This window comes from Monodelphis domestica, chromosome 1 (genome assembly GCF_027887165.1).
Source record: "Monodelphis domestica isolate mMonDom1 chromosome 1, mMonDom1.pri, whole genome shotgun sequence".
Classification (NCBI taxonomy): Eukaryota; Metazoa; Chordata; class Mammalia; order Didelphimorphia; family Didelphidae; genus Monodelphis; species Monodelphis domestica.
The window spans coordinates 333,498,674-333,526,556 of record NC_077227.1 but is presented as its reverse complement, the minus strand read 5'-3'; the positions used below and the strand labels follow the sequence as shown (position 1 = coordinate 333,526,556).

General features: G+C 37.7%; 1 protein-coding gene across 3 annotated transcripts in view; it reads right to left on the bottom strand.

Annotated features, from left to right (window-relative positions):
* The window catches only part of SYNE3 (spectrin repeat containing nuclear envelope family member 3), a 188,086-nt gene that overhangs the window by 119,270 nt on the left and 40,933 nt on the right, over window positions 1-27,883 (bottom strand). For all 3 annotated transcript variants that reach the window (XM_007473629.2, XM_007473627.3, XM_007473628.3), the window contains one exon: window positions 6,686-6,843. In XM_007473629.2, coding sequence (XP_007473691.2) covers window positions 6,686-6,829 — 144 coding nt within the window. In that variant the 5' untranslated portion in view covers window positions 6,830-6,843. The remainder of the gene's footprint in view (window positions 1-6,685; window positions 6,844-27,883) is intronic.

Below are 27,883 nucleotides of genomic sequence, written 5' to 3'. Positions count from 1 at the left end.
GAGATTATCTAGCCAACTTGCCAAGTGTGAATCCTATTTAGAAAATACAGTGAATGGACATTCAGCCTACCTTTGAATACTTCCAAGGTCAGGGAACTCAGCTACCCTATGAGGTGACTCATTCCATTTGGGGACTGGAAAGAGCCTTCCTTACAATGAATCAAAATCTGCTTCTCTCTAACCTCTACTCACTGCTCCTTAAATTCTGCCTTCTGAAGCTAAATAGAATATATCTAATTTCTTTTCTGCATTATAGCCTTTCAAATATTTGAAGACAGTTATATACAGGGGTATTCTAGAGTCAGCTTGAATAGCTCCGGAGAGCTTATTTTAAAATTTTCATTGTAAGCATTTACACCTCAGAAATGAGCAAATTCTATAAATCAAGGCTTAAAGGGGCAGCTAGATGGCTCAGGGAATACAGATGTAGACCTGGAGATGGGAAGTTCTTTGTTCAAATATGACCTCAGACTAGCTGTGTGATCTTGGGCAAATCACTTAAACCCAGTTGCCTGACCCTTACAACTCTTCTGCCTCAGAACTTATGATTCTAAGAAAAAAGGTAAAGGTTTAAAAAAAATTAATCATGGCTCAATTTATTGTTTTGTGGATTGTCTAGACTTAAGAAAATGTTACCAGTGTAGATTAAACTTATAAGCATGTTCTACAGTATATTTTTTTTCAGAGATCCCGTTAAATATTTATCAGCACACCTCTGATTATCTACCCATAACTCTTCTATTCTTCTAGCTAAGGATCTCTAGTTCCCTTCACTGGGATGATTTGCAACTCCTTAACAATATTAGTTACTATCAAAAATGTTGCCCAGACTGACCAAAATATTCCACATGTGGCTGATCAAGGCAGAGTCTAGGAAGCTATCCCTTCCCTAGATCCAGAAATTGCACATCTATCAGTAATATCTAAAATTACTTTAGGCTTTCTAGCTGCTGGGTAACACTGAAGGGAGTGAGAATTTAGAATTAGGGGAGGGGGCCTGGATGGGTGAAGAGAAGGTGATTCCAAAGAACTTCTAAGTGCTAAGTTATTGATACCAGAGGAGAAAGTCAGATTCAAGGTTGGTGCCCTACAAGCTTCTTTCTAAAGGAACCACATGAATCATGCAAAGAGCACTGTAATGGGAGATGGGAAAGTTGGTTTCTCATCTGAACCCTGAGACTTTGGATCATAAAATTTAGAGCTGGAAATAATCTTCAGAGATCATCTAGCCAAATTCCCTCATTTTATAGATGAAGACATAGTAGTGTGGTGAAATGGAAAGAGCACTGGTAAGGGTTGGACATCATGACCTCTATGATCCCTTCCAACTTTGAATTTCTATGACTTGGATTCAAATTCTGGGTCTGCTCCCTGTGTGACTATAATTTCCTCATCTATAAAATGACAGAGTTGGAATATATAATTGCTAATATTTTTCTAGCTAAAAATCTATGATTTGGGACACCATGGTCAAGAGACTTTGCCATTAAGGAATAAATTTCAGAGCTTGGATTTGAACCCAGATTTTTGAACTCCAAACTAGATCTCTTTCTAGTACCCTATGCTTGCTTTTACAAGTAATTTTATCTCTTTAACTGTGACCCTAGGTGGTGCAGTGAGAAAAGTGCTGAGCCTGAAGTCAAGAGAATCTAAGCTCAAATCCAGCATCAGATACTTACTAGCTGTGTGACCCTGGGCAAGTCACTTAATTTCATCTGTAAAATGATCTGAAGAAGGGAATGGCAAACTACAATAGTATCTTTGCCAAGAAAACTCCCAAAGGGGTCACAAAGAGTCAGGTATGAATGAAACAACTGAAAACCAACCAGTTTTCTCATCTATAGAATAAGGATGACTTTTGTATTAGCAATCTCATGGTATAGTTTTGAGGATCAAGGGAAATAATTTATGAAAAAGTTTTGGTTAAAAAAAGTCATTAAAAAAAGTGAGCTACTATTATAATCCAAAAGTCTTCTACCCATTAATGTAAGAAAGAACTTCCTAGAAATTAAAACTACTTAAAATAATTCTTTATTATTTGTTTAGTAGTAGTAGTAGTAGTATTCTTTAGCCACAGAAGTAAGTTCTCCATCTCTGGAGACATTTAAGCATAGGCTAAATGATCACTTGTTAGGGATATTAATAGACCAAATTCATCCTTTTTACAGCGTAGACTAGACTAGATGGCACCTGAGGTCCCTTTGAACTCTGAGATTCTATAATGTTGAACATCTAGTTCCCAATTAGTAGTGTTGAAAGTGAATTTATGGGAGTATACAACTGACTCCATTTTGTTCTATAGTCTAGATTTCTTTGCTTTTCTGAGTGATGCCTCTTTGACACAGATTGTCTCCTTCATTCCCTCCCTTCCCCCCAGGACAAAAAGACTTTGAATAGTTTGAGGAATTCACTTCCTTTCCCAATATCCAATCCACTAAAACAATTAAGAAATGCTAATTAACTACCTGACTGATAAAGAAGAAGTTATTTTCTTGGGTTTGGTGTAAAGGACTATGCAAAAGCACATTCTTCTCTACCAGCAACAACTTAAGCATCTTAAAAGGTACCTCTTCAGGTGGTCTTGCCTGCTCTTAGCCCAAATTGTTTTGTAAGAAATATCTTCTCTTGGATTATACTCTCTGGATCATAGATAAAAGGATAATTAATTATATGTATGCATATATGGATATACATGGGCATATATGTGTGTGTATGTCTGTATATATACACATATTTACATACTTTTCTAAAAGTATGTATAAATATAGTATGTATAAATTGTGTATAGATATAAATATACAAATGTGTGTATATGTAGGTGAAAAAATATATATGTATATGCAAAGTGAAGTGAGAAGAATCCAAGTAATTTATAAGATGGCCATAGTAAGGAGAGGGAAAGACCTCATGGCTTTGCCTGAAGCAACTCTAGTAGACTAAGGATGAAGTGTTTCTTGTATTGATAAACTAGAGATAAAGAACCTTTCAGATTGGTCAATACCGTATTTAGATTTGTTTTGCTTGACTAAATCAAACAGTGACTTGTTTTGCTTGACTAATATTTATTTATTAAAGTGGGTATTCTATTTAGAGGGAGACAAAGAAAGAATTGGTGGGCAATGACAGATGTGGAGTAAATAAGAACAGCAATGAAGCATTGGAAACATTCAAATGAAACAACTTTGACCCAGGACTTCTGAAAAATGTCTATTTTCTGAAAACATTCTGATTTGAAAAGATCAATTGACTATAGAAATCATTCGTGTACTTAATGAATTAGCTTACTCAGCTATGAATAATTCAATTAGTTATATTGATAAATAATGAGTTTATAATAAATCATTTAAAAGGTAATTTATTTAGAACCACAGACTTAGGTTACCAGTCTTTTTCCCTGAGAACCAAAGTTTTGAGTATTAAATATGACCTTCAGAGAAAGATATGGGAAGAAAACAATAAAGCTAATAACTACCAAGGGAAGAAAAAAGAAAAATATGGTCTTGTGGCATTCAAATAAGTGTACATTCAATTTGATAGGCCCCTGTACCCATCTTTTAATGCCAAAATAAAGAGTGTTTAGAAATGTAAGCAAGTTTTGACCCAGGACTCCTTTTCAAACCAGTATTTCTGCTCCAAAGGTTAAACAAATAAAAGGAAATCCCCTTTCAGAAAGCTATAGACTCAAGGGATTATCCTAGAATTGCCAATGAATGGAACATGCTCCAAAAACCATCTTATCTGGTCCCCCAAAGTAAACTCCTCCATCAGGCTGTACATGTGACAATTTGTGGAGATCTGCCAAACAGTAGAGAACAGAGACCAAGTCTTATTTCACTGAACTCAGGGCAGTCACCCAAAAAAGTTTGAGGCCAATTAGGCTAAGAAACTTAAAAAGTGAGGGAAAGGACACAGAGAGATTCTTCAGGTCAAACTAAAGGATCCAAGACTACTGAGAATGAGACAAATAGGGAGCATAATACTATTCTAAAGCCAGAGAAATAAAAGCTTCACTCCTCAGTAAGTTCCAGTTCCACCCCTCATTCTGTTTGTAACAGATTCATTAGGTTTTTTCTTTTTTCTTTTTTACCCTTTTTTTTTAAACCTTACCTTCCATCTTAGAATCAATACTGTGAATTAGTTTCAAGGCAGAAGAGTGGTAAGGGCTAGGCATTGGGACTTAAGTGACTTGCCCAGGGTCACACAGCTTGGAAGTGACCGAGGCCACATTTGAACCCAGGACCTCCCATCTTTGGGCCTGATTCTCAATCCACTGAGCCACCCAGCTGCCCCAGATTCATTAGTTCTTAATGATCCAGCACCATATAAAGGAAAGAACACAGAACTGAGAGTCAGGAGACCTGAGCTCAAGAACTACAACATTACACTTAATATATCACCTGCTAGCTAGCATAACCAGCATGATATCTTACATATAGTAGGTACTTTAAAAATGTTTGTTGATTTGAACCAAATAGTAATAATAATATGTATAAGTGGAAACTTTGTATCTTTTGGACTTCATCTCCCAGAATTCTTCCCTTGTCCCAAGATTCCTTCCCCTTTCTGTTTACCTGCTGTCTTTTATGTTAGTATATAAATTTTTGTAACTCCTCCCTCATGCTGTCTTTCCATGTTGGAGATAGATGAGCTCTATGTGTTTCTCTAGCCTTTTATTTTCCTTTTGCTTCAAGTTAAAGATGAATAAATCTTATTAAATATAATACTTGAAGTATTAAATATTAATTTTTAAATTAATATTTTTAAACATTTACAAATAATCATAGCTAGCATTTACAGAGAACTTTAAGATTTGCAAAGCATTTTACCAATAGATGAGGAAACCAAGGCTTATACGGGTTAAATGACTTGCCAAAGCTTGCACAGCTAGTAAATGTCTGATGGAGGATTTGAACTTGGGTCTTCCTGATTCCAAGTCTAGCTCTCTCCACTGCTCCACTAAATTATCTAGCTGTATCAGCATCAAGGTATCACTGTCACCAGAGCCTTCAGGAGAATGAATGGTACAGGGTTTTCCAGGAATGGCATCTTTTCCCATCAGTTTGATTGCATAACTTTGGTCCTGTCTGGAGTGGGAATTGGGGGGTCTTGCTATAGCAAGATGCACCTCTTTTAATCATTCTAATAATCATATAGGCCAGGATAAGATGCAGCTTTATTGCAAGTCGTGCAAAGAACAGGGACATTGTGCTTAAGTCAGAGAGACAAAGATACAAATGAATTCCCCAATTTATAGGGAGCGAATGTATTACCCTCCACCTGAGCAAAAGAATGCCAACCAAAGGCTTATGTGAGAAACTGGGAGGGGGGAAGGAGGAAGGGGAGAAGGGGAAAGGGAGAGTGAAACTGTACCTAATTAAGCTAACCTACTTGGAGTTTCTAATGGTAGCCATGAATACATTGAGAAGAATGCCCTAATTTTCACTCCATACAGTTCATATGGGGTCATCGTGTAGTAACAGATTTAAAACAAACCACTGATAAATGTTTAACAATGAACCTTCAAGGGGAGAAAAAGATCCACAATACATTTTTAAATTTAATCTGCATTATTAACATTTTCTCCATCTCTTTCTTAAGTCTGCAAAATCAACAATTAATCAAGCCTTGATTTGTAGCATTTGCTAATTGGCAAAGTGTAAATGCTCACTATGAAAATCTAATAATCCATTGGCATGGGCTGGCACTAGCACAGGTCTGGAACCAGCGGACTCAGGCTTGAGTGCTTGACTTGCTATGTGACTTTAAGGAGGGAAAGGGAAGGAGAAGCATTTATATGGCACCAGCTATGTGCCAGGCACTCCTGCTGAGCATTTTCCAAATATTATCTCATTTGATCCTCCCAGCATCCCTGGAAGGTGGGTGTGACTACTATACCCATATTACATTTGAGGAAACTGAGGTCAAGTAACTTGCCCAGGGTCACTTGGCTAGCTAAGCGTCTGAGGCAGGATTTGGACTTGGGTTTTCCCAGCTCCAGGCCCAACATTCTTACCCACCTGGGTGTCTAAGCAAAGACTTTCCTTTATTATGCCTTTTCCTCATCTGTAAAATGATTTTCTTGAACTTGACGACTCCACAGGTTCCTCACACTTCTAACAGTCTATGATTCTGTGAGTCTAAGCTTATATCCACATTCACATTAATGACAAGAGCTATTCATTCTAAGGAAAGCCCAAATAATCAAAGAAAGATATTGTTACATGTCATTCCTTAGAATTCCCTTGTTAAGTATAATTTATTTTATCAGATACCTGTTAAAATTGGCAATCGGCGTACAATATGGGAATTCTCAATGAATAATTCTCAATTAATTGATTCCCCAGAATGCCCACTTCCTAACCCAGCTGGACTAGACTTCTCACAATTATGTTATCATATTATTGTGGAAGGGGGCCATCAGTTTGTCAAGAGGATAATCATTCTACTTCATAAAAAGGATCCCCTTTTAAACAAAAAATTTTATCCTCGAGATCAATATACCTAGGAGAGCCCTTATCGATTATCTAGACCAATTCATTCATTTTATAAGAAACTGAGAAGGGGTAGTGATTTCTCTTGTATCACAGAATAAGCTAAGTTTCAGGGCAGGATTAGAACCAATGTCTTCTGATTCACATTCATCTTGAGCCATAGTTATTGTGCTAAGGAACTGGGTCTCACATACCTCTGTCTCTCTCAGTCTGGCTTCCAGGGCTGCTCGCGGACCTTGGGTGTTGTCATTAACTCGCAGTCGTTCCTGCACAGCCTTCATCCACTCCTGGGCACTCTCTACACTGCTGTCAAACTCATCCTGGGACTGCTGAGTCATGGCATCTGTAGAACCTGGAGTGTTTAAAATGGGCAAGAGAGTGAGAAAATGCGAGAAAGGATTGGATTGCCTAAGTCTAAGTCTGAAGAGAAAGGAAGAGAAAAGAACATAATCTGACAAGGCCAATGAATTTAATTTCTGTTTTCTGGGAAAAGTCCAAAACCTGCTACTTAAGAGCTCACTAGTGGTCATTTAAAAAAGAAAGAAAAGAATGATCCCTAGGAACCAATATGGCAGCATTAAGAACAGGTCATGACTGATTAATTTCATTTCCTTTCTTGACAGTTACTAGACTGGGGGATTACTGGGACATTAGAGACATAGTTTGCCTAGATTTCAGCAAAGTTTTTGAAGAACTTGCTGATGCTATCTTTGTGGACAAGATTAAAAATGCGCATGAGATGATAAGACATTTAAGTGGATTTGGGAATTGGTTGAGTGACTAAAGGAATGAATGCTAGCTAATGGATCAAAGTCAATGTAGACATAGGACTTAGTGGATTCCCCCAGGATCTGTTTGGCCATGTGTTATTCAACTTTTTTTTTGTCAAGCTTGGATTAAGGGACAAATATAATGCTTATCAAATTTGCAGATGTTACAAACTGAGAGGGATAGCCGACATGTCAGTTAAAAGGGTAAGGACCAAAAAAAAAATCACAATAGAGTAGAGGACTGGGGAGGGGTATACTAGTGGATGTTTAACCAATGGCTCTAGAGGTGGTAGGGAAAAGGGAAAGGTATATATATAATTGGACTTTTAAGCTTAATTAGAATTATTAAATTTTTCTATAACTAGTCTAGAAAGTAAAATAATGAATAAATCCCTAATTTGTAGCATTTGATGATTTCCAAGGTGTGAATGCTCATTATGAGCATAACTGAAACTAGGCCAAATAGAAAGCCTTTCTCTTTAATAGGAATAATTATAAAGTCTCATTCTTGGATTAAAAAAAATCAACTTAATAATTAAAAGTTAGGAGGTAAGGTCAGATGACACATCCTTGTGAAAATTGTAATTTATATATGACATACCTACGAACTTTCTGTTACAAGGACTGGGATTATTAATGAGCTCTAAGTTCAATATGAGCCAAAAGTATGATATAATACCCTAAAAACTAGTAAAAGCTTAGGCTAAATTAATAGAGGCATAAAATTCCAGAACAAGGTTTCTGCAAGTCCCATAGTACTCTGTCTTAGTTCAATTACATATGGAATTCTATGTTCCAGTTCCTTCAACCAATCCTGACCTTGAGAGATAATATTGTGAGTAGCTATCAAGTCAACAAACATTTGTTAAGGGCCTATTATGTGAATATTCTGATATTTCTAGATTTCCAGTTAGTCAATGTCTTGCCAAAAATACATTGCCTAGAACTGGCCTAGGTACATCAGGTATAGTCTCCCATTGATCAGGCATCAGAACAGTCTTCTGGGAGAGGGAATGATTCTCTAGTTACAAAGAAAAACCAAAATCAAAAACATCCAGCCCCGATAATCAGTATTAATTTCTCAGCCCTGGGTTAAAGCAGAACTTAAGGAAAACATCTTCAATATTTCCAAAAGGATAAGAAGTAAAGACTGGAAATGGAAGCTCCATTTTATCCTATCAAAGGGAGTTTTCCAGCATTGAGCAGCCAAGTCAAAAGAATTCTCAAGAGGTTAAAACCTAATAAACTCCTTTCTTAGAGTAAAATATAGATTTCAGGAAAGCAGAAAGGCAGGGGTGAATGAAATCTAATAAGTGGTTCCAATTCAGTATAATTCAACAAGTATACATTAAGTGCCAACTAGGAAAATCTTGACTGCATAGAGCTGAACAACTAAGTCAGGGAACAATTTGTTCCTCCTGAAATATCCAGGCCTTGTGGTCCAAAAATCAGGGTTTCAGTTCCATAAACAACATAACTACCTGGGTTACTCTTGGCAAATCATTTAATCTTTGTGGGTTTCAAAAATAAGAGAAATGAAGGGCTGAATAACCCTAAAAAGTATTTTCCAGTTTGTTGCCCTTGTTATTGATTTCAGGAAATGTTTTTAAGAAATGATTTGAGAACAAAATACACACTGGGGAGGCACTCCAGTAGAGATGGGGATGAGGTGCAAGGGCTCTGCATAATAGTGGAAAGGGCATATTTATACAAGTCAAGAGACAAGTCAGGTCTGGCCTTGGCTCTCTCACTAACTTGACTTTGAACAAGCCACTTTCCATCTCTGGGCCTCAGTTTCCTTCTCGGTAAAATGAGCGGTTCGAACTAGGTGATCTCAAAGGTCCCACCATGGTCTAACATTCATTCTGTGAGTTACAATCTAAATATCCCTTTATTGTCTATTGATTAGTCCCTCCCGTATGCAGTGCTACTTTAGACATTGTGCCATAAAGTAAGCACTTGTTCAGTCACGTTCCACTCTTTATGATCCTAGTTGGGGTTTTCTTGCCAAAGATACTAGAGTGGTTTGCCATTTCCTTCTTTAGTTCATTTGACAGATGAGGAAACTGAGGCAAACAGAGTTAAGTGACTTGCCCAGAATCACACAGCTAGTGTCTAAGGCCATTTTTGAACTCTAAAAGACAAGTCTTCCAGATTCCTAGCTCACTGAGCCTCCACACTGCGTATAAAGTAAGCATTTATTTTCAGAAAAAGAAAGCATGAAAAAGGGAATATGAAACAAGGGGAGGACATTTGAAACGGACAGAATTGAAAGATGACAGAGATGGAAAAACAAGACCAAAGGAGAGCCTGATTGTAACCATCTCCCAGAATACAATGCACTGTGTCTGAAAGCTTGGCTTCACAATGTGTTGTTTTGCTTCCAGAAAGGGGCTCATTTTTCTAACATTTTAATATGTGCCTCCATGGTCACTCCCTCTCTTTTACTGCTTGCTTTGTGAAGTATGTTAGTCTGGCTATGGTTTTAAATTGGTTCAGTGTGACTGGAATTCCTTTCTTTGTGTACAACTAGCCTCGCTTTCAGAATAGAAATTAAAAAGGAAAGAAAAGAAGTTGTGGAAAGTTTCTGAGAAATCCAGATGATTTGACAGTGGGAAGGGCAGTTTTTAATTGCAGAAATAGTTCAAGCTTTTTGTGATCCCTTCCATTTGGAAAGACTCCAACTCTGCATGTGCAGAATAATTCACAGACACTAGAGTATGTCAAATTTTACACAAGGGGCCCAGTGTTGCAGTGACGTGGTTGAAGGCAGAGAACAGAGTAGGAAGAGAGGCGAGATCCTAGATCATCTGATCATCCTTAGGCTATTCAAAGAGAATAGAGGGGCAGCTGGGTAGCTCAGTGGATTGAGAGTCAGGCCTAGAGACGGGAGGTCCTAGGTTCAAATCTGGCCTCAGACACTTCCCAGCTGTGTGACCCTGGGCAAGTCACTTAACCCCCATTGCCTAGTCCTTACCACTCTTCTGCCTTGGAGCCAATACACAGTATTGACTCCAAGAAGGAAGGTACGGGTTTAAAAAAAAAAAAGAATGACACACACATGTATATATGTACATACATAGTTACCTGCATATGTATGGATACCATGGATGTACGTATTATATACATATATATAGTTAAAAAGGGAATTTGTCTTGCTCGACTCTGTATTTGTTTCAAGGAGCTTGTTTTTCATTCTTTTTTTCCAAGGGAGATAGAGAAAATAGATTTCTGTTAATTTTTTTAAATCTAAAAATGGCAGGGCGGTGGGGTTGCCACAGATATGGAATTGTCTCAATCATTCTACAAAGCAATTTGGAATTATTCAAAGTAAATGACTAAAATATCAATACTCTTTGACCCAGAGATTTCACTGCTAGGCATACATTTAAAGGAGGTCAATAACAGAAAGACTCCAAATATACAGGAAACATTTATAACAGCATTTTTTTTTTGTGGTAGCAAAGAACTAATATCAAAGTAGATAAATATATAAACTGGAAAATGTCTAAACAAATTATGTTATACTTATGTAAAGGTATATTACAAGGAGGTAGTTGGGTGGTTCAGTGAATTGAGAGCCAGGCCTAGAGATGGGAGGTCCTGGGTTCAAATCTGTCCTCAGACACATCCTAGCTGTGTGACCCTGGACAAGTCACTTGACCCCCATTGCCTAGCCCTTACCTCTCTTCTACCTCAGAACCAATTCACAGTATTGATTCTAAGACAGAAGGTAAGAGTTTAAAAAAAGAAAGTTATATTACAGTGCTGTAAGAAACAATGAAACTCAAGAATACAGAGAAACAAGGAAAGACTTATGAACTAATGCACAGTAAAGTATGCAACATGAAAAAATATTAAATACAATGGCTCCAAAAAAATTAAATGACAAGAAAAATGACAGTTAAAGCTGAATGCTATGAAATTATAATGGTTAAGCCCAAAAGCAGAGATAAAAGAAAACACACTTGCCAAATCCTTGCAAAAGTAGATTACTATGGGTGTGAAATATTAATTCAGAATTCATTCAGATTTTTTAATATATATTAGTGAGTTTTACTAAATATTTTTCTTTCTCTCTTAAAATTCTTTATTATTAGAGAGGGCTCTATGGATCTAAACCATCTTTTATTCTCAAATCCCTTGTGTCCTTATCTGATCACTGCTCATGCCTTGCAAAATCCCAATCCTAGATTATTTCTATTATTCAGGATGTCTGCTCATATACTGCTGAATGAACTTGGATTAAATCACAAAATTATTCAGTCTGAATCCATTACAAATTTATTTTAGTTACTCTCAACTGGAAGAAAATAGTAACAAGACACTTATTAGGCTTCCTGAATCCTTGACATTTTTTAATTAGATCCATCATTTCTTCTATAGACCTCCCCTCCCTTTCCCAATCAAACTCCTTGAAAAATCAATCTCTTAATTGCTAAATCTGTCATTTTCTAAATCCTTTTCTTTGACTTATCTTCAGGGTTAGATATTCATGATTGTCTTTTTCTCCTGTTTATTTGTTTGTTTGGGGTGACACTGCCTTCTCCAAACTGTGAGAGTTCCCTTCTGGGACCTCATCCATACACTATCACTTGGACACCTCAGCAGCTTCTCAGCAGGGCTCGATGATGATCTCTATGCTAAGGACTCCCAGATTGATACCCTCAGCTCTATTGTCTTTCTTGAGCCAATTACACATTTCCAACTTCCTGCTCAGTAAGTATCTCAAACTTAACAACCCCCAAACAGTACTTATCTTTCTCCCCAGACCCACCCCTCTACTGAACTTCTTTATTCTGGTTAATGTCTCTACCATCCTTATAAATATGCTTACAACTTTGTTGTCATGCTCACTCTTACCACCACCACCCCACGTCCAATCAGTTACTGAATCTCATCATTTCTATCCATTACAAGTTGTTACCAGTGCAAAAAAAGGTTACTAAAAAAATCATTACTTTTTTTTAAAAATCACTTTTTCCAGCCACATCTCTAGATTCTGGGTCCCCATTCCCCCCAAACCCAGCCCTTTCATTTTCTTGACTCCTAGCTAGCCCCTGCCCTTTGAGTTACAGAGCTGAAGCTGAAGAAAGTTGATGTGGACACGTCTTACAATCAATGACACTGGTCTCTCTTAGCTTTCCTGTGCCCTGTCTTATTTCTCTTCATTTTCCTTTCCTGGGCCATCATTCATCTCCTGGCCCTGAAATCAGGCATCTCCCTAAAACTCACTCAGGGGCTCCTTTCTCTGAACTCTTTTCCTTGGCAAAGTTACCTTTTCCCATGGTTTCATAATAAACTCTATGTAGATTAGTCTCAAACTAATAAATCCCAGTCATGAATTCTTTTTCGAATTCAGTCCTATATTTCAAACTACCTGCTGGACATCCCCACTTGGTAACTAACATTAAACTAACATTTTAGTAACTAACATTAAAAGTGTCCCAAATGAAATTCCTGATCTTCCCTGGTGAATTGTTCTGCAGCCAAACTTCCCTATTTCTGCTAGATATGACACAAACCTCTTAGTGACCCATGATTAGAATCTGAATCATCTTTGACTCATCTCCTTGCCTCACTTCCCATATCTGATCAGTTGCCAAGTTTTCTTTATTCTAACTCCAAAAACTTCTCTCATGTTCCTTTTATTCTGCTCACATTGCCATTATTGTAATTTTGGCTCGTATCACTTCAGCTTGGGAATATTATTGAGGGAATTCTTCAAGAATAGGATAGACAAGATGGCTTTTAAGCTTCCTTCCAAATTTGGGAGTTTAAGAACCTGAGATTAATGGGAAAACAGAAGTTCCACAGGAAAAATCCATCTTCCCTTTAATAATCAGCTAACCTCTATTGTTCTCATCTGTACAATGGGCTAACCTCTCTCAGGCTTATCTCCAAAATGGAGGTCATAATAGCTCCCAACTTAATTGAAAGAAGATCTCTCCTGATTCCTAGTATAGTAGTCTACTTAACATGCCAACTGCCTCTCATAAATAAAACAAGGAGGCCTGGTTTTGACACTATTGCACTGTACCTGGATGAGTAACTTCACCTCTGTACCCTTTGATTTCCTCATATATAAAATCAGGGCATTGGACTAGATTCAATTTAGCAATAAATACTTAAATACCTTCTGTTTGTAGAATGCCATGCTAGGTACTGGGGAATTCGCATTCTGGAAGGGACATATAACCCAACCCATATGTCCATCAGCAAGAACTATAATGCAAAATGATTCATGATAAGTACAAAACAGAGAACAAAGTACCATGTGAGATCTGAAGGGAAGGACCATTACTGATAGGGAAGATCAAGGAAGGGTGTAAAACAGGAAGTACACACCCAATTAATTGTCAACCATGACTAAAGACAAAAACAGCCAATATTGGAGGGGCTGTGTGGATGAGCTAACTATAATGGAATTGTGAATTTGTCAAACCACTCTGGAAAGTGATTTGGAATTGATAAAAAAAAAATAGCTAATCTATTTATAGCCTTTGAGGCAGAGATTCTATGAGTTACATACCCCAAGGTATAAAAAAGATAGAGGAGAAATACTTCATATGTTGCAAAATATCAAAAGCATCACTTCCTGTGGTTACAAAGATCTAGAAACAAAGTAAGTATGCATTAATTGGAGAATGGCTATTAATATGGTGAATGTAAGGACAATTATTACAAATTAAGAAATGATAAATTCAGAGAAATATGGGAATACTTATAGGAACTGATGCATGCTACAGTAAGCAGAACCAGGTAAATAATGCAATTACTACAAAAATGCAAATGAAAAGGGCAATCAAACAAAAAAAAAGCCCTCAATACTATCATTATAATGATCAATCAGCTTCCAGGAAGAGATGATGAAATGCACTACTTATTTACCCCTTTTTTTTGTGGGGAGGGAGGTGGGAGACTGAGTATTATATAATTTTGCATATGGGTATGCCTTAAGATATGGTCTCTGTGTCAAATGGTTTTGCTTTTTAAACATTTTTTTATTGTAGTTACAAGGGAAGGCTCAGAAGGTAAGGTTGAAAGGGATGGAGAAGCATATCTAGACATGACTGTGACATAAAAGCAAAAGGCATTTAAAAAAGTATTTTATTTCCAAGTAAAATGAAAGTGAGGGGGTGGCATTTGAGCTGATTTTCAAAGGAGTAGTTGGATTTCAATTTGAAGAGTGAGGGATACAGGAGATTCTATGTAGAGATTATTGCTAAAGTTCCTTTGAAAGGAATGGGAGATGTTTGTCCTAGAAGAGATAAAAGTTAAGAATTCACAAAGTAGGAGCAGTTAGGTAGCTAAGTGGATTGAGAGCCAGGGCTGGAATCTGGAGGGCCTGGCCTCTGATGTAGCCTTAAACACTTCCTAGCTGAGTAAACCCTGGCCAAGTCACTTAATCTCAATTGCCTAGACTTTACTGTTCTTCTATCTTAGAACTGATAATTCGGTATGAATTCTTACACCAAAGGTAAAGGTTTTAAAAAAAAAAAGAATTCACTGAGTAACTTGAATGAGCATCATAAAATCACATCCATACTTCTAAAAATAATCACCATGATAACATACCGTATATGTGGTCAGTCAGCCTCTGTTTGAAGGCTTCTGATAAAAAGGAACCCATCACTTCCCAAGGTAGCTCATTCCACTTTGAGCAGCTCTAAAGAGCAGCTCTTTACCTGACATCAAGTCTCTTTGCATCTTATACCCCCTGCCCCTGTTTCAGCCTGCTGTGGCCAGGGGGGGAACAAGTCTCATCCCTAGCTAGGTGGCACAGGGGATAGAGTACCGGGCTTGGAGTCAGAAAGGCTTGAGTTCCAATGTGACCTCAGGCTGTGTGATCATGGGCAAGTCACTTAACCTCTGTCAGACTCAGTTCTCTCAACTGTAAAAAGGAGTCTAATAGCAACCCATTGCCCAAAGTTGTTGTGAGAATTAAATGAGATAATAGTTGTACAGTGTTTAATTTGGTTGCTGGCACATATTACCATGGTAGACACTTCATAAATGCTCCTTTGCTTGTTCTTCTTCTACTTAGATATCTATGATTTCTCTCTTGAAGTTTTTATTTTTGTTGGAGTTTTTTTTTTCCTTCCAAACTAAACACCCCCAGTTCTTTCAATCCCCACATGGCTTGGACTCAAGACCCTCCACCATTCTGGTTGCCCTTTTCTTTATGCCCTCCAGTTTATCAATATTTTTTGCAAACTGTAGTGGCTAGAATTAAACATTACACTGAAAATATGGCATGAGCAGGGCAAAGCACAGAGGGATTCTCACTTTGTTCCTTATTCCTGGCAGCTAGACCTCTCTTGAGGCAATCCAAGAGCCCATGAGCTTGTTGGCTAATGTTGCTAACTCATAAAGTGTTTGTAATCCACTAAAATCTGGAGATCCTTTCCAGAAAAATAGCCTTCTCACCCTGCCTCTCTTATACTTATAACGTTGACTTTTGGGGGGCAGGTGTAAGAGATTTGACAAATCAGAAGATATTTGTTTCAACTGAATTTCAGTTTACTAGATTCACCCAAATGTAGAACCTGGCTGTCATCCTCTCTGTTGGCTCTATCTTCCCACTTTTATGTCATTGGTAAATTGGATCAGAAATGTCTTCTTCTATGCCTTTCTCCAAGTCACTGATAAAAAAGGCTACATAGGAGAAGCTAGGTGGCTCAGTAGACAGAGAACCAGTCAGGAAAACTTAAGTTTCCAATTTGGTCTCAGGCACTTCCTAGCTGTCTGAGCCCAAATGCCTAGACTTTACCACCCTTCTGCTTTGGAACTGACACTAGTATGGATTCCAAGACAGAAAGTGAGGTGTTTGTTGTTGTTGTTGTTGTTTAAATGCTATATAGTACAGGGCAATCCTAGTTCTAATCTATCTTCCCAGTTTCATCCTATAATACTCTATTTCCTACACTCTATGGTCTGGCCAAACCAGTCTTGAACATGGTACTCCATCTTTTATCTCTACACTTTATACTGGCAATCTGTCATTCTTAATAATAATAATAATAATAACTTGCACTCTTATATAGCATAAGTGCTAGGTATTTTACAAATATTATCTCATTTGACTCTTCTAACAATCCCGGGAGGTAGGTGCTATAATTATTCTGATTTCACAGTTGAGGAAACTCAGGCAAACAGAGATTAAGTGATTTGCCCAGGATTACGCAGCTAGGAGATTATCTGAAGTGGGATTTGAACTTGGGCTTTCCTGACTCCGGGCCCAGTATTCTATCCACTTCATCACCTAACTACCTCTAGAATGCGTTCCCTTTTCCCCTTTTCCCCCACAGAATACCTCCATTTCTACAAGATGCAGCTCAAGAGTCACCTTCTCCATGAAACCTTTCTTGTTTCTTCTTAACTCCTAGTACCCTCCTTTCTGTAAATACCATGTAACAAAAACCTTTTTATTCATTTATTCTGCACATACTTAGGTGGACATGCTTTCTTCCTCACAAGAATATAAACTACCAGAGAGTAGAAATTATTTTATTTTTTTGTATGTGCATCCTTGAATCCTAGCCCAATGCCTGGCATATAGTAGGTATTAATAATTGCTTGTTGATTGACCGATTCATAGATCTTTGAGGCACTCCCCTGGGGACCTCCAACCTAGTTGACACTGAAGTATTAATTGAGTCCAGGCATTTTAAGCAGTGCCTAACTATGTCTTTTCCACAAGAAACTATTTCTCCAAAAGTCCATCTTTGTCCCTTCTCCCAGTAATGCTATATGTCTATGTATCATGGCATTATCTCAAAAATTCACACATGTGAGTGACCCAAGGGACAATAGTTAGATGCATAGTAAGAAAAACTAGTCTGAAACATGATATCAATTTATGTGCAAGGAGTAGCAAAAGTAGAAAAAAAAAAAGATGTCTTCAAAAAGACACAGGAAAAAGAAAGGAGATGCTCCCAAACAGAAAGCACAAGAGAGAACATATGGATGGCCCAAGTTCTGCAGTTGATTATTATTAATATTTTAAAAAATGGAGGAAGGCCTCCAGCACATTGGCTATACCAACATGGGCAACATTATTAGTACCTGTTAGAAGGCATAGATGAATTATGATCTGCAGTCAAAGCTCTGTGAGAAATATTTCATGAACATTTTGTTTGTCTAGGATTGAATATTTTGTTGATGTTTATGAAAAGTTAGGGAGAATACCTCTAGGGTAGAGGTGTTATAGGCAGCAAGGTGGCACAATAGATAGAGCATAGGAAATAGAGATAGGAAAACTCATCTTTGTGAGTTCAAATCTTGTCTCAGACTCTTACTGGTTGTATCACCCTGGGCAAGTCATTTAATCCTATTTACCTCAGTTCCTCATCTATAAAATGAGCAGGAGAAGGAAATGGCAAACGATGCCAGTAGGGCCAAGAAAACCCCAAATGGAGTCACAAAGAGTCCAATGAGACTGAAAGGACTGAACAAGTTAACTCAAGAACACTAAGTGAGGAGTAATTAATAGTGGTTGCCTCTGGGATGATATTTCATTTCAAATACTTGTCTACATTTGAAGGTAAGGTGTATTCAGAGTAAACCAAGCAAGGCATGACAAATCTGCAATGAATTATTAAAGCCAGTAGCCACCACATGTTTGAATTCATCCTCGAAAGAAGGGGTTCTTAACCTGGGGAACTTAAAAAAAAAGATTTTGATAACTATATTTCATAATTGTTGGCTTCCTTTGAAATCCCATGCATTTATTTGAGTAATTTTAAAACTTTATTCTGATAGGCTTCACCAGACTGTGGATGACACAAAAAAAAGGTTACTAACCCCTAATTTAGGGAGAGGGAGTAGACCAATAATTTCATTGGAATAGGGAACTCCCAGATGAAGAAATTCCCATCAGTGCGGTCAGCACATTCTCTGCAACTTACAGACTTATTTACCTAGACCACTAAGAGGATAAAAGACCAAGCTCACACAGCTAATGTGTATTAGAGATAGTACTTGAACTCAGATCTTTGTGGCTTTTTATCTAGTCAATCCTGCTGCCTCTTCTCATACCCTAGAAAGCAAGTAAATGGCTGTAGACCATACATTGAAACAATATTAATTCCAGATGGATGAAGACATTTCTGGTGTAGAGAAGCATAGGCTTTTCTATGACTCATTTTTGCCTAAACATCAGTACTTTTCAGAGTTTAGTCACTTTCCTCCTGCGCTTATATACCATGGATCGTATTTCAGTAACTGGAGGAGCATCTGGTTCCAATCCTATTCAGGGCCTATTCACACTCAATTCTGGGAATTTCTCCCCCCGCCCCCCTTCATATTCAGCTCTGAAGAAAATCTGTTACATAATGTATGAGTAGATTCATTATTGTTTGATTCCTGTCATATAAGTAGCATTTTCAAAGATAATTTCTATGAGTATAATAATTAACTACAGCCATAAATAGTAGCCAAGTTGTTTGTGTCAGTAAATCATCTCAAGACAAGAATTAGAAAAAAAATTTAATTTGTTTAGCAAACAAGCTTTTTATTATCCCCTCCACTAAAAAAAATAACAAAAAAGGGGGAAAACCTCCTCTTCACAAATATGCATTAATCCAACAATAAATCCCCACGTTGGCCATATCCAGAATGTTTGCCCCACTCTGAATTTTGAATCCAGCACCTCTGTGGTAGGAGGTGGATAGCAAGCTTCATATCTGGTGCTCTTAAATTGAGATTTGTCATTGTATCAATCAGAGTTCCTGAATCCTTCAAAGTTATTTTTCTTTATGATATTGTTATTGTATAAATTATTCTTCTAGTTTTACTGACTTTAAGGGAAAGATTCTGAAAGTCCAGAGGGCGACAGTTCAATTCACTGAATCATAGGACCAGAAAGTGCTTCAGAGGATATCCAATCCAAGTTCAACCTGATATGGGAATCTCTTTTACAATATCATAAAGAAAAAATGAGTAAGCCTCTACATGAATGGCACAGCCAAGGTCCTCCATGCCTCATTTGGAATCAGAAAGTCTGACTGGGGAATTCCATGTGGTCTGATATGTAGCCACCTCCTCTTTGGGTCAGTTCTAGGGATTCATCTTATCTCCTTGACCCGTCTGCTTTCCAAGGTGGGGAAAGAAAAACTACAGCTAGTTGTCCCTTATCCTTTGGAATGTTGACCCAATTCTGCTCATCTCTCTACCATCACAGTCCTTCTTGTCCTCTATTACTCATTTCCATACAACTGTTCAAGTCCTATTGATGGTCTCCAAAGGAAATACATGGTAATAATGTCAATCATATTTTTTACTTTTAAAAACATTTTATTTAATTAATTAATTTAGAATATTTTTCCATGATTACATGATTCATGTTCTTTCTTTCCCCATCTCCTACTCCCCCTCCCATAGCCAACATGCAATTCCACTGGGTTTTACATGCGTCATTGATCAAGACCTATTTCCATATTACTAAATATTTGCACTAGGGTGATCATTTACACTCTATATTCTCAGTCATATTCCCATCAACCCATGTGATCAAGCAGTTGTTTTTCTTCTGCGTTTCTACTCCCACAGTTCTTCCTCTGGATGTTGATAGCATTCTTTCTCATAAGTCTCTCAGAATTGTTCTGGATCATTGCAGTCAATCATAATTTTATAATTCTAAAAGTTATATGATTATAGAGTTGGGCCTAATTGAGGCCTTAATGATGATAAAATACTAATCCAACCCTTTCATTTTATAAATGGGGAAACTGAGCCTCAGAGATGTTAAATATCTTACCCAAAGTCAAACATAGTAGAATCAAGTAGTATATTGTAGAATGATAGGTAGTAGATCAAGACTTCAGCTTCAGTATCCTGATGACAAAATCATTGGCTTTGTTTTCTAACCAACTTCAACATAAAATAAGAGATACTCTCTGGGTCAGAAAACATAAGAGTTAAGAGACTCATTGAATGCAAAGTAGCATTTCTCCAGTCTTCCTTGCCTCCACCAGAATCATAGAATCTCAAAGTTAGAAGAGGTCTCATCAACCATCTAGTCAAATATAAATTTGGGTAAGAAATAATTCAGGCAGCTGGGTAGTGCTGTGGATAGAAACCTGGAATATGGAAGACCTAGTAGAAACTTACTTAACTGTATGATCTTGGGCAAGTCACTTTACCTCATTCCTTATCTGTAAAATGGGGATAATAATAGCACCTACACCTGGGTTGTTGTGAGGATAAAAATAAGATAATATTTGTACACTTTGAAAAGCTTCAAGTACTATAAATACTGGCTAATACTGTTATTGATTTCCTTGGCAATGTATTCTATGAGCAAGAATTAAGCAAGAGCACTTGCTCTTACTGTTTGGAAACACATGGAATAGTCTAAACTTTAGATTCTGACAGTTTACAATTGTGTTTTAATAATAAGTTCAAATGCTAGAGATTTTATTAGCAATAGTACTCATTTTTAAAAAACCCTTAGGGGCAGCTGGGTGGCTCAGTGGGTTGAGAGCCAGTCCTAGAGACAGGAGGTCCTGGGTTCAAATCTGGTCTCAGGCTCTTCCTATCTGTGTGACCCTGGTCAAGTCACTTAACTAGCCCTTACCACTCTTTTGCCTTAGAACCAATACATAGTATTGATTCTAAGATGGAAGGTAAGAGTTTAAAAAAAAAACACCTTATCTTCTGTCTTAGAATCAATACCCCATATTGGTTACAAGGCAGAAGAGAGGTAAGGGCTAGGCAATAGGGGCTAAATGAATTGCCCAGCTAAGAAGTATCTAAAACCAGATTTGAACCTGGAACCTCCCATCTCAAGGCCTCATTCTCAATCCACTGAATTACCTAACTGCCCCCCGTAGTATTTATTGTAAAAAAATTTTAAAGCAGAAATATCTGGAGACCAAGACAAGACAAGACTTCTGCTATCCAATCTACTTAAATAAGGATATTAAAAAATTTAAGTTCAACAAACATTTTTGAAACCTATTATGTACAGGTCTCTATACTGGGAGTTGGGCTACAAAGATAAGGACTTTGACCTCAAGGAATAATATTACAATATTTTACTGTAATGTCATAATATAATAGAAGAGATGCAACACATTTATAATTAGGTACACTGTATGGAAGAATGTAAAAATTGCGAGAGAGATCTAAACAAAGTATCATGAAAAAATTAAAAAAGGGAGAGATGCTTGTTATTGTTGGGGAGCAGGATCTTTTGGAGGGGGTGAAATAAAGGAAGCCTTCATGGGGAAGACAGTTCATTACTTAGGTCTTAAAGAGATCTCAACAATTAATAAAGATCAGGGAGGAACAAAAAATGGAGTCTATTTTAGGATTAAGTAATGTCACACACAAAGGCATAGACTTGGGAGAGGCCAGGAAGAGAAGAAAGGATTTGGAATACTAGGATTTGTAAAATACATGAAGGAATAATATATGATTTAAAGGTAGGAAACTAGTTACCGTCAAGTGCATCGCCATCCTTTTGGTCCCAAAGCTTCATGTTCTTCAAGATACCTTCTAATTCCTCACTCTCCTTCACCCCACATATTCAGTTAATTGCCAAATCTTACTGTTTATGTATCTTTAACTTCTCACCCATCCTTCCGTTTCTCTTCACTCACATAGCCATCACTTTAGCTTAGGTCTTCATGATGTCCGCCATTACAACAGTGTCCTCTTTGGTAGCTCTGTCTCTAGGCCCTGCTTCTCAACAATCTGTCACCCTAAAAATGACAATTGCCAGCACCCCACTCTCCTCAAGTTAAGTGCTGATGTATGGAGGATATATATTTGGTGTAGCCCCACTTTTCTCTCTCTTGACTTCCAGTCCGGGCTTTAGTAGAGCAGGTTTTTTAAACAAGCAAGGAGAACTTGGTCATGTGGTCTTACTTTTGTTAAATAATTAGGTTTTTTTACTTCTATTTCCTTTCTATTCCTTCTATTTCAAATGATTATTTTTTTTTAAACCCTTACCTTCTGTCTTGGAGTCAATACTGTGTATTGGCTCCAAGGCAGAAGAGTGGTAAGGGCTAGGCAATGGGGGTCAAGTGACTTGCCCAGGGTCACACAGCTGGGAAGTGGCTAAGGCCAGATTTGAACCTAGGACCTCCCGACTCTAGGCCTGGCTCTCAATCCACTGAGCAACCCAGCTGCCCCCTCAAATGATTATTAATCAATATTTAATTAATAATTAAACTTTATAGAATTAATACTTGGAGTTGCTGGATATTAGTTTAAGTCTTACAAATCCATCCTCCATGCTGCTGCCAAAATAGCATTACTCAAAGCAAAGGGGTGACCACATCATTCTTCCACTCAATAAATTCCAGCAACCCCTTTTACTACTAGAATCAAACAGAAATCCTCCTGTTAGGCATTTAAGTCCTTCACAACCTGGCTCCAACCTATATTTCCATTTTTATTATACATTACTTTCCTTAGTTCATTCAACAGTCAAGTCAAACTAGATTTCTTTATTTTCTTCACACACAAAACTTTTTTCCATTTTGGGGGCCTTTGTACAATACAAACTGTCATGCTTGGAAAACATTCCCTTTTCACCTCCTCCTCTTGTAACTTCTAATTTCCTTCAAAACTCAGTTCAAGGGTCTGTCTTTTTAATAATAAACTGGAGGAATTCCATGGAGACTGGAATGACCTCCAAGAATTGACGCAGAGCGAAAGGAGCAGAACCAGGAAAACATTGTACACAGAGACTGATACACTGTGGTACAATCAAATGTAATGGACTTCTCCATTAGTGTCAATGCAGTGATCATGAACAACTTGGAGGGATCTAGGAGAAAAACCACTATCCACATTCAGAGGAAAAACTGTGGGAGTAGAAACACAGAAGAAGAACAACTGCTTGAATGCATGGGTTGAGGGGGATATGATGGAGGATGTAGACTCTAAATGAACATCTTAGTGCAAACATCAACAACATGGAAATAGGTTCTGATCAAGGACACATGTAATACCCAGTGGAATTGCCCGTTGGCTACAGGAAGGGGGGGGAGGGGAGAGAGGGAAAGAATATGATTCTTGTAACCAAGGAATAATGTTCTAAATTGACTAAATAAAATTTTCAACAACAAAAAAGTCTGTCCTTTTCTCCTAGCTTGTAGTACCCCATTCCACAATGTGACCTTGCATTTATTTTATATATACTTATACGTATATGTATTATCTACTCTAATAGACCATAAGCTCCCCAATACAAGAGGGAGTTTCAGTTTCTTGTCTTTGTATTTACAATGCCAACACAGTGCCTGGCATTCAGCAGGTACTAAATAAATGCTTGTTGATTGGTCCACTGAAGAGATTGGGTAGTGTGGTAATAATGATCAAAGGAATGCACTAATATCATTATATAGTAAAAAATATAAAAGATATATTGGAAAAGGAAACAGACTAGAGGAAGGAAAAATTAGGGGAATATTACACTTCTTTAGGCAAAGCTCATGAGAACCTAAATTGGGATTAGGACAATAATTTTTTCTATTTTAATTTTTTTAAACCCTTACCTCCCATCTTAGAATCAATACTGTGTATTGGTTCCAAGGCAGAAGAGTGGTAAGGGCTAGGCAATGGGGGGGTTAAGTGACTTGCCCAGGGTTGTACTGCTAGGAAGTCCGAGGCCAGATATGAACCTAGGAACTCCTGTCTCTAGGACTTGCACTCAATCCACTGAACCACGCAGTTGCCCCCTGGGGCAATAATTTTTTAAAAGAGGGGATGGATGTGAGAAATACTGGAAAAAATACAACAAGGGCTGATAACTGATTATTTCTTCCTTTTTTCTTCCCCAGTATTTATAGGTGTCCAAAAGTATTTGAATCCGGTAAAGGGGAGGAATACTGTACAATAAACAGAAATAGGGAGATTAGTAACATGGGCAAGTGTTTTCCTACTTGTCAGCACAGCAAAAAGTCACAAATGGGTAGAAAACCCTTTTAAAGAAGGGAGACCTTAGCACTATTAGGAAATAGGTAAGGCATTTCTCTGGGAGAATATGCTAAATATGTAGAAGCAAGACAATGAAACAAAGAAGGGTTTTCTAGTCTGGGATCAAAGCAGAAGTCTAACTTGCTCTTCTCCATGACATCACTTCAAATACCTCAAAAATTAGAGCCTCGAAACCTCCTCTTACACAGAGGATGTCCAAGAAGTTGAAGAATTGTAGAAATCGGAGACTCATCAAGCTGAAGATTGACTAGATGACCTCAGAGAGCCTTTCCAACTCAAAGATCCTATGATTCCAGGAGCTGGCCCATCAGTGAGTATATAAGAGTTAGAGAGGGGTGTAAGGGATAGTCAGGAAGGACTGGCACTTCTGTGGTGAGGACTTTCTGAGCCCTTTGTCAGGGCTGCTCATCTATCTCTGGTGTCCCCCCAACTCTCATCTGTGGCCCCAAGAAGCTACAGCATGTGCAGCAGTCACCACACCCTGGTAAAATTGTCTCAGTAGACAGGCTAAACCAGGTTGAGGATAACTGACAGATCTCATACTATATGAGTTAGGGAGATGTCTACCCCAAGCAGGAGATGACTTCCCCTTGCAGAATGGGCAGAGGAGAACAATTTGTTCTCACAGTCATTAAGGAAACTGAAATAGGTGCAATGGAGCGCTTAGAGCACGGTCAGACATCCAAGCTGCCAGTCATCTGTTGCATCCTGGGCCATTACCAATTGTCCTGACTTTTTTTTTTAACCTCCAGACTTTGATAAGTCTGGAAGAAAGAGTGAGGTGGATGACTGTACAACTCTGATCACTTAAATCCAAGTCACTCAAAAGTCACCTCAGGATATTATTGGCACTCTTCAAAAATGAAGGACCAACGACAAGAGTCAGAAGGTAGGAAGAGTACATTTACTATAATCATTGTTATTCCCACTAAGGCTATATTCTTAGGCCACAGTTTCAAAGGCACACACCAAGACAGGCCAACATCATAGAACTGTAATGTCAACACACTTCTTCCTCTTGTGAGCAAAAAACAACTCCAATTGCATTCCAGGTGCTGAAGCATCACAAAGGTTCTGCTCTGTGAGATACCCACACAGGGCGGTAATCCTAACCCCTAGACGGGTGGCCTACCCCCATCAGACAGACAGCTGGCCAGTTAAAACAACGACATTTGTCTGAGAAGTCTTACAAAACCTCCTGTTACAACATTCCAATTTCTACTGAGGTTACTTGCCAAGTGTTTGATGGCCAGTTCATTTTACACCGTGAAGTTGGAACTGATAGCTAGTTTATTTTATACTGTGAGGTTGGAATGAGGATCCTTGAGTGAATGGTCAACATTATGTTAAAAATGAATTAGCAAATTTAAATCTGACAAAGATTCTGGTTGTAAACAAGACCAATATTCCCAAGTAACAAATATTTCAGCAGTTCAGACAACCAGATATCTGGCAGGTTTGAAGAATAGGAATCTTCTTAGCTTTCCAGTATGAAATAACAGCAAAAATTTCCAGGTTATACAACTAAAAACAAAAAAAGATGGTATAATGGCCTCTTTCTTCAGAACCCTTTATTCCTCTAACCCACCAAAAAAGGAGGAATGGGGAAGGAATTATATGCTCGGTGTAAAGGAATTGTAGCACAGTGGAAAACTCTAATTATTAAAGTACCCACTAAGTTTTGTGCCCTACCAACCTGTATCTACCTCCACTGTGATCACAAATTGGACTTGTATCCAAGTTTTTGGAGCAGATCTTAGAATCTGTGTACTATAGACTCTCTGAGCAAACCCTATCCCCATCCTGCCACCCCTGCCCCCCACTTGAATGAAAGAGCTCATCAATAAAGGGTACTGAAAACATGCTGCCTGATAACTGTGCTTCATCTCTAGTTAGGGACCCCTAAGATAGCAGACTTTGGCTGGAACATACTCAATGCATTTCAAACATCAATAAATGCTGATTTAAATCAGCCAGAAATAAAAAGGACAAAATGGAAATGAAGGGAAGAAGTGAAGGGCTGGTGCTATTATTGTATATGTTCATGACAGACTCAAAGGAAAGTTGATTAAAACCAACCAGCCCTATTGCCCCAGGGGTCATTTCAGTCAAGGGCTCAGGCTATAAAACTATATCTACTAATACATAAGGAATACAATTCAGCCTCAGAGATGGAGCTATCAGCAAACAGGGACAAATCAGAAAATGAGTAACAGGGAATATTTATAAAAAAGCTGAAACAAAGATTTCAAGAAGAAAAATCCTCACTAAAAACTCACATACAAGGAAATAAATCAAGCAAGAAAGCAGCCTTAAACTAGAAAGATGAATACAAAAACCTCAAGGAGATTACAAAGTTATATTTCTCTTTTGTCCAGTGGATAAGGGAAAGTAAATCAATGTCTGCTGAAGTATATATGCCTATATATTCCCAAGAAATCATGGAGCAAAAAGAACAAACCCTAAATCCTAAAAGAGAAATGAAATATGTACGACAAATTAGGAATTACTATATCTCAGAACTTAGAGCTCCTGCCGTGGAATTGAAAAACTCAATCAGTCCAATAGAAAAAAAGTGTTGGAAAGTTTTGCTACAGAAGTTAAAGTGAGATTAATGGTTTTAGAATTCAAAAATGTTGAAGAAGCAGAAGAAATGAAGAAGAAAACCAAAAGGCAACACTGTTTAAAAAAAACAAAAAACAAGAATTCTATCCAAAGCAAAAGACCTTGAAGACAACCTACAGACAAATAAAGGATCAGAGATACATAACAAATCAAGAGGATTTAACTATGCCATGAAGAGTAGTGACCCTTATAAAACTGATTATTTTATTTTCATATTATTCATTAAGAATCGGAATGAACCTTATAAGCCATCTAATTTAATTCCCTCCTTTTACAAATAAGGAACTAAGGTTCATGATACTTCAAGGATTTGTCCAAGGTCACAGAAGAGGTAAATAGCAGAGTCAGGATTCCAACCCACAACTTCTGAACCTAAATTCTACATACTCTCCCCTCTCTCGTGAATATTTAGGAGAATTCATATTTAATTAATCCAAAATAAAAGACATTAACAAAATATATATGTTGAGTCAGAAAATGTGGGTGCCAATTGCTTACTTCAAAGATGTGTTTTTAAGCTCAAACTACATATCAGAGATGTACAGCTAAAAGAGACATTCTAATCCAATTTCCCTTGCTTTATGGATGAGGAAATCAAGGATCAAGAGAATGTGACTTATCCCAGGTTACATAGGTAATAAATAACAGTTGGATCATTTGAACTCAGATCCTCTGACTTCTGAGCCAGTGTTCTTTTCACTGGCTCTCTCTTTCACAATGTCTCCTCTTTCTTTGATCTTTGTGTAATATATACATTATTCTGGCATTGCTGGATTAAAGGGCACCTGCAGCTTATTGACTTTTGGGGTATGGTTCCAAATCACTTTCAAGAAAAATCAGACCATTTTGTAGTTTCATTAACAACCATATATGATGTGTTTGTATTCTCACAGCCCTTTCAAGAACTTTAAGTTTTTTTCCTTTTCTTTTTTTGGTGGGGAGGAAGGGAGGTATCTTTGCCAATCAGATGAGTATGTGATTGATCCTCAGAATTGTTTTCATTTGCATTTCTGCTATTATTAGTGATGTGGAACATTTGTTCAT